This window comes from Erpetoichthys calabaricus, chromosome 1, assembly GCF_900747795.2.
Source record: "Erpetoichthys calabaricus chromosome 1, fErpCal1.3, whole genome shotgun sequence".
Classification (NCBI taxonomy): Eukaryota; Metazoa; Chordata; class Cladistia; order Polypteriformes; family Polypteridae; genus Erpetoichthys; species Erpetoichthys calabaricus.
Window position 1 is genome coordinate 41447985 of NC_041394.2, and position 7361 is coordinate 41455345.

At 36.1% G+C, this 7361-nt stretch overlaps 1 protein-coding gene across 1 annotated transcript; it reads right to left on the reverse strand.

Annotated features, from left to right (window-relative positions):
• Positions 1 to 10: 10 nt before the first annotated feature.
• On the reverse strand, positions 11 to 7033 carry figla (folliculogenesis specific bHLH transcription factor). The gene is made up of 4 exons (XM_028798637.2): positions 6707 to 7033; positions 4433 to 4585; positions 932 to 1159; positions 11 to 239 (listed from the first exon to the last, which is right to left on the reverse strand). The coding sequence occupies exons 1-4, from the start codon at positions 6923 to 6925 to the stop codon at positions 198 to 200; spliced, it is 642 nt and encodes a 213-aa protein (XP_028654470.1). The 5' UTR covers positions 6926 to 7033; the 3' UTR covers positions 11 to 197.
• Between the last annotated feature and the right edge of the window lie 328 nt (positions 7034 to 7361).

Below are 7361 nucleotides of genomic sequence, written 5' to 3' on the forward strand. Positions count from 1 at the left end.
AATGAAAATATTGCATATGGTATACAAAAAAAGCTTTTGCCCATCTTTAATACAAATCAACTCTTACTGCAAATGAAGACCTCAAAGACCAGATTGAACACAATTTATTACTATACTGTATATAAACTCTTAAATTAGTTGCAGTGTATTAAACACTCCGTGCATTTTTTTAGTTCAGGTTTAAACTGGATGCTCCTTCAGTTATATCCCTTCTTGCGCTCATTTAATCCACACGGTCTCTAAATAGAAAAAAGAAAAAAGAATTTAAAAGCTAGACCTCCACACATAAACTCCAAGTTCGAGCCAGTTTAATGGATGATTAACCATTTACAAATATCCTAGATAATTTTGCTGAACAACTCTTTAAATAGTTTAGGTAATTTTCTAGTTTCAAATTTGGTAAAATTTTACACGTTAAATTCATTGACAGTATATGAGCCACTAGGAAGTCTCAAGTCTGCAGCTTTTACTCTAGAGTAGATATACTGTAACTATACAAGTATGATTCTTTTCAAGCTGAAAACTACTTTCAATTTATTGAATCCAAGATAGTGAAAAAAGTGGACTTCCCTCCCCCCCAACTAGCTCTAAAAAGAATGTTTACTTTTTTTTTAAAAAAAAAAAAAGATCAGGAGAGAAATACTCCAGAGGAAGTACAATACAAGGCAAACCAATTCAAGCAAAAAAAAAAAAAAAAAAAAAAGATTTAGAATTAAACTAATTTCAGAAGTTACTAGCTTTTCATCATTCCCATATATGTTACCAGAGTAAGTAACAAACAGCAGTTTTGTTACTCACAGTAGTGCAAACTATGAAGTTACGATTGTTAATACAAAATTCTGTATCACACCAGCAACTTCAGTCACCACACTAATATCCTGTCAAGTTCAGCTTTGACTATTTCTTCACTCAAAATTATATGCATTCTTACCAGATTTCTGTTAGGCTGTAGTTGAATTATATAAGTAGGTAACACACATCTTCTCAGCATCATTGGTGGACAAGTCAGCTCTGAAAGCTCTGGCTGAGTGCAAACAGCATTGGTCTGTATAAACATGCCTGACTGGACAGGGTCAGTGCCTCCAGAAATATCCCTTATCAAGGATATAGGAACAGTCATTCCATCATTGAATTCTGCCTCCACAAAACCTTCCAACCTCTGCAGAAAGACAATTGTCAAGATGGTTTTCAGGGCAAATTTAAAATAAATTCTGAAAAAAAAAAAAATCTCATGTGGCAGGTAAATTAGAATTCAAATGAATGCTAAAACATTTTGGTAATCTTTCTATATATCTATAAAAAAAGACTGATTTAGTAGGTGGGTCATTGGTACTTAATATCTAGAACCATACTACATAGTACACATCACTGAAGAATTACCCTTACTCAAACCCCAAGCCAATAAATACGCAGTTTTTCAGCACTCAAAACAGAATTGGGATGAACAAAAAAATCAAATTTAGGCCTATGCATAAAAAAAAAATAAGTGCAGTTTCAGTACATCTGGGAATATAAACAAAAGAATGTTTTTCTTCATTTGAAATAAACTTAAGTATTTAGTAAACATTCATATTATCAGAAAAGCTCTATCACAAGCAGATGATTTAAAGCAGCAGTTCTCAATTACAATCATTGAGGTCCATATTGACTACAGGTTTCCATTCAAACCAGATTCCCAATTAGAAGCCAGTCTTTACCGATTGGTATTTAATTATGACTTGTTAGTGCTTTCATACATCCAGGACAAATCCTCTTCATATTGTAGATTTCACTTTTCTGAAAACTTCCGTTTCCTTCCTTTTGGACCAGAACAGGTTTGTACTCATCAGTCCTTTCCTTTTCTGTCTACTTAAACATCCATCCATCCATCCATTTTCCAACCCGCTGAATCCAAACACAGGGTCACGGGGGTCTGCTGGAGCCAATCCCAGCCAACACAGGGCACAAGGCAGGAAACAATCCTGGGCAGGGTGCCAACCCACCGCAGGACACACACATCCAAACACACCCACACACTAGGGCCAATTTAGAATCGCCAATCCACCTAACGTGCCTGTCTTTGGACTGTGGGAGGAAACCGGAGCGCCGGGAGGAAACCCACGCAGACACGGGGAGAACATGCAAACTCCATGCAGGGAGGACCCGGGAAGCGAACCCAGGTCCCCAGATCACCCAACTGCGAGGTAGCAGCGCTACCCACAGCACCACCGTGCCGCCCTCTACTTAAACTTTTAAAAGTAATATTCATGATATATACAGAGCATTTTAAAAGGATCGAAGATAAGTGGAGAGCCAGTGGCTCCTTTGTCATTTGCATCTCATTAACTAGTGGTTTTGAATAAGAATCAAGACCTATATGTACCGGTTTATAACTAAAATAAACAAATAAAGTTTCTGTATCATTAAAAAAGTTAAATATGTAAACCCCAAAATAAGCATGTTGCCTTATCAACAAAGAAACGGACTCAAATTAAGAAACTGGTATGAAGTGAATACTTGCAATCACTACAGTCCATCAGACAGGACTGTGGTTTAGGGCAGGGGTGGCAAACTCCAGTCCTGGAGTGCCGCAGTGGCAGCAGGTTTTCATTCTAACCATCTTCATTAATTTTTGCTGCTAATTAACTTCTTTTGCCTTAATTTTAATTAACTTGATTCAGGCCCCTTAGTTTCTTTTTCTTTAATTAGCTGCCAAACAATAATGAAACACAAAACAAGGTGCCACATGACCAGCTCACCTGTGCCCATCACACAATATCTGAAAATAAAGACAGCTGAAGGTCTCAGTAAAGTTGATCTCTCAAGTCCCCAAAACATTTTGACAGTGTTCTTAGAAAAAACAGAAAATCAACAGTTATGGAAATGTCTGCTGTGTCAGAATGAGAGCTGCAACAAGCCATAGAATTAAATAACGAGTTTAATTAACAGCAAGAATTGGCTTCTCATTAAGAAACTAGTTGGAGTGAAATTGGTTTGAGTTTGAAGCCCCAATTTAGCTGGTCAACTGTTGATTTGTTTCACATTTGATTTCTGTTTGGCTGTCATTTAATGAAGAAAATAATTCAGAGCACTGAATCCTTAAAAACAGGGCTATTAAAATGAAGGGAAAAAAGTTAATTAGCAGTGAAAACTGGTCACTGATTAGGAAAAGGGTTAGAATGAAAACCTGCAGCCACTGTGGCCCTCCAGGACTGGAGTTTGCCACCCCTGGTTTAGGGTGAAGCAATGTCGCCAACAAAAACCAAACAGCAGTGACTATCTGGAACTCTCGGTCCACAAAATGCTTATGCAAATTGTGGGCCAGTAAAGCATTAGTTCTAGCATGTGCTGTATGGTTGCAACTTTAACCTTCTTAAAGTACAGTACTCAAATTTACTACTGCATTTTCTTTATATGGAGAGAAAAAATAAATAAAACACCCTGTGATAGAATTGTGATTTTTAAGACATACCCTGTGTAAGGGATAACATTATTAAATGACCTATTTAAAGGTAAAAGCTTACAGTAAAACAATCCTAATGCACAGTTAAAGTTTTTGGTCAAAGTTACCAAATTAGAAGTCAATCCTTACTGTCGCTGGGCATGCCAGTTTATCAGATACCCTCCTATGCTTACACTGTTGGTTTAGCTTTTAATGTTCTGAAACTTAGAAGCTTGTGTTTTAGTTATAGAAATCCCACTTTGGGTTTCAGTATTCATTAATTTGCTTGTTAAGATGTGTACTTATTATCAAGCCGAGGAGTTACGCTATAAAAAGCAAAACAGCCAACAATAGGGACAATGATTTGATAATAAAACCCCATTGGCATGGTCATTGTAAAATTAGATGAATAATATTTAGAAATATGGAAAGGGTGCAGAAAAGTTAGAACATTTCTGCTTGCATTAATTTTGGATGTTAAAATGAATAGGAATAAATCTGCTTGATTAAGTGACACATTAACAAAACTGGATTCTATTTAAGATGATAAACTGACCTTTTACAATCATCTGCTCAAAATATGCTTAAAAAAAATTTATATTATATATATATATATTTTTTTTTTTAACTTTTTAAATTCATGGTTAATTTAGAAGCCTTCAGGATAACCGATGCTGAACATGATTATTTGCTTAACAGAGTATTTGACCCTTCGGTCAGGGTATGTGTGGAAACAAGATTAATTTAACAATTTAAAAAGAAACCAGTTAGAAATTCGCAACATAATTCATAAACTGAAAAGTCACATGCCAAATGACTTGCCTTGACAAAATTTAAAAAATTGTTTTTCCACAACAGTAATAGCTTAAACCGAAGTAAAAGCTTTCAAAATTTTAATAGTTCTAATATAAGCAAGACCAACTCTAAAATTTTAACTTTCATATTAAATTGTTCATGTTGCATAGGTAATAAAAAAACTCCACTCCCCCCACCCCCATTCCCAACAGGCACCTCTATATCTTCAGTCTCATCCAATACATGCTGCAACAGACGAATGTATTCTGCTGCAGCTTTCAAAGTGTCCACTTTACTTGGTTTGCGATCTCTTGGGATCAGAGGAACAAGAGTTTTCAGCGTTGAGAAACCACTGTTCAGATTACGAATCTTAAAGGGAAAAGAAAAAAAAAAAATCAACTTATTAAAACATGGAAAGCCACAAGTTTGGGAGGTCCATCCAAAATAATTATTCAATACATTATACTATAAAGCGCTAATGCAACAACATCAGCATTTAAAGGCATTGCCACTAACTGAAATAAAAAAAACAAGGACAAATACACAAGTGGAAGATTGTTGCAAGATTTTTAATGATCATCGTTGTACTGCAATCTCCAAACAATGCTTTCTCTTTCAATTGACACAAACATGCAAAGTGTTTTTAAATTTTAATCAGCTGCAATCGGTTGACCTAAAGTACATTCCTAAAACAACTTTATTTTCATACTAGTATTTTTGGGAAACATGAAAATGCAATATTAACACTATGACCTTCTGATTACTATATTGCTACTAATTAGGTCCCACTGCAAACTTACAGCATCAGTAAATGTAAAAGGAATATCTGAAACATCATAATTTAATCTTATTCAAAAACTATTCAACTTTGTTTTTCAAAAATCAACACAGAACTGAATGTATTCTTATGTTTAATAAACTTAAGACTTGATCACTGAAGGAATTATTGAAAATCTTAATATTTCTTGAAATACTTGGATAAAGTTGTCTGTTGGTTATAGTTCAGACTCAAACACGAACGAATTATTATTCACTAATGAAAAATCTGTGGTGGCTGCACTTTGGGCAGGAGATACGATTTGTGGAATGCTTTTCTAGCCTGGAAAAGGGGCCTGAGTTGCCTCGAAAGCTTGCATATTGTAATCTTTTTAGTTAGTCAATAAAAGGTGTCATTTTGCTTGGATTTTCTCTACATTCATAATGGCTAACACGGTACAACACCCTAGTACTATAGTTCTTTGTAGAATTTAACACAAAGGGGAATTCATATTCAAGATATAAAAATGCAGTGTGTTTAAAATTAGATTGATTTAAGAACACATGAGTATCTCATTCAGTTTCTGAACACTGCCATAGGCAGCCCAAGAACTTGTCACAGCAGTAAGATTCAGAATTTAAAATGAACACAAACAAGTTTCAGGACATTCCAATATTATTCACTCATGCAAGAGCAAACTAGCTGTGTTACAGCAAGTAAATGATTAACAATTTATTCTTAACCACACTCCCATTTATGAAGCCATAGCATTATTTTATAATTACAAATATGAAAAATAAAGTACAAAAACAAAACAATCTTAACAGTAACAGCAGAACACAAAAACACATACAAAATGATACCTTCAAATACAGGTTCATTTTAACAGACATGGAACAAATTTGGAACATTAAACAGACAAGACATAAATATACAGCTGGAAATCTGGACATAATCCCAGCATGCACTGGACACAAGGCAGGAGCAATCCCTGGATAGGGTGCCAGTCTAACAGAGTGAACACACACACACGGTATATGCCAGTGTAACAAAGCCAATCCACCTAACCTGCATCTCTTGGAATGGACCAAAATAATGAATAGCTACAACTACACTAAATATGCAACAGGGTTACGTTCACAAGAAGATCTCCTAAGTTGTGCACATAGTTTAATGTCACTAAACCGGTTTACCAAATGTTATAACTCTTTACAACTGTTGTAGAGAATTCCCAGTCCCTGCTAAACATCTAGTGAACGCGTTTTATTAAAAAAAAAAAAAAATCTAGGCAAAGTATAGGGAAACCTATCTTTCAACCATAAATGCTTCTTAAAGCACTTAAGAGTAAAAGTGGGTAACAAACTGTTCTTTTCCGGTATATATCATGCATATATCGCTAACAATACACAAACACAAGGAAAGTATACTGTAACTTGCTCTAACTAAAAATGAAGGTAGTCCTCTTATAAAGAAATTCGCAGTGCAGCCGTTAAACAGCGGCAAGATCTTAATTAAAAAAAAAAAAAAAAATTAAAAAAGCACTCGTGCACTTCAATACAGTTAAGCGTGGGCCTTTTACTAGTCGCCATTTGGCGTAAAAAAATACATAAGGTTATAGCATACTAAACGATCACTAAAACCAATGTATACAAACATCTCCCAAAGCACCCATAAAAGCACAATTGTGTCTTCAGTACGAGATTACACCAAATGATGCGTCGATGAACAGCTACCCTCTCCCTCTCTTTAGCGTTGGCCATCTGCCTCTTCCTCACGATGTCGTCCCAGTCGTGGGTCGAGCGGTACACCCCATCCAGACCCCGCTTCAGCTTGGTGATGGGAGCCGGAGAAGGAATGACTCCAGTGCTATACACATGTATGACCACCTCCTCCATGAGCTCCGGTTCGGGGGCGAGCATAAGGGGTGGAAAGAGAGCTTCCTCTAGGTCCATCCTGATACCTCCAAATCATTAGGTTTATTGCGTCAGTTCAGCGGCAGCGTCGTCGGTCAAAGCACCGCAGTTTTGCGCGCCAAACCAAGTCAGCGCCAAAGCCGCGATTATTAAAGCCTCGCACCAGTAATTACCTCCGTCAATATGGCACTGACTTTCGGGTAATTCATTAAAAATCCGGTTTCCTTTTAAAGGTCAAAGGATTAAACTGGCACTATTAGAATTGATAATAAAAAAATACTGATAAGAAGTTGTTGAGAAAAAAGCTTAAAATGATTAAGATGAGGAAAGGCTGGGTCTTAAAGACATTAGATTGGATAATTGAGAGCTGCTTATAAAAAGAAAGGTGTGTGATGCAGATTTAGTGCCTGATCTCGTGGGTGAGGCTGGTTGTTTCTAAAGAATACTACATTTCAGTAGTTAGGACATCTAGTCT

Excerpts from the sequence above, each read along its gene's own strand:
- figla (XM_028798637.2), bottom strand. The coding sequence starts at position 6,925 with ATGGACCTAGAGGAAGCTCTCTTTCCACCCCTTATGCTCGCCCCCGAA. Across the intron at positions 4,586-6,706 it reads ACGCTAAAGAGAGGGAGAGG|ATTCGTAATCTGAACAGTGG; the intron begins GTAGCTGTTCAT and ends TTTCCCTTTAAG. Across the intron at positions 240-931 it reads TACAGCCTAACAGAAATCTG|AGACCGTGTGGATTAAATGA; the intron begins GTAAGAATGCAT and ends TTTTCTATTTAG.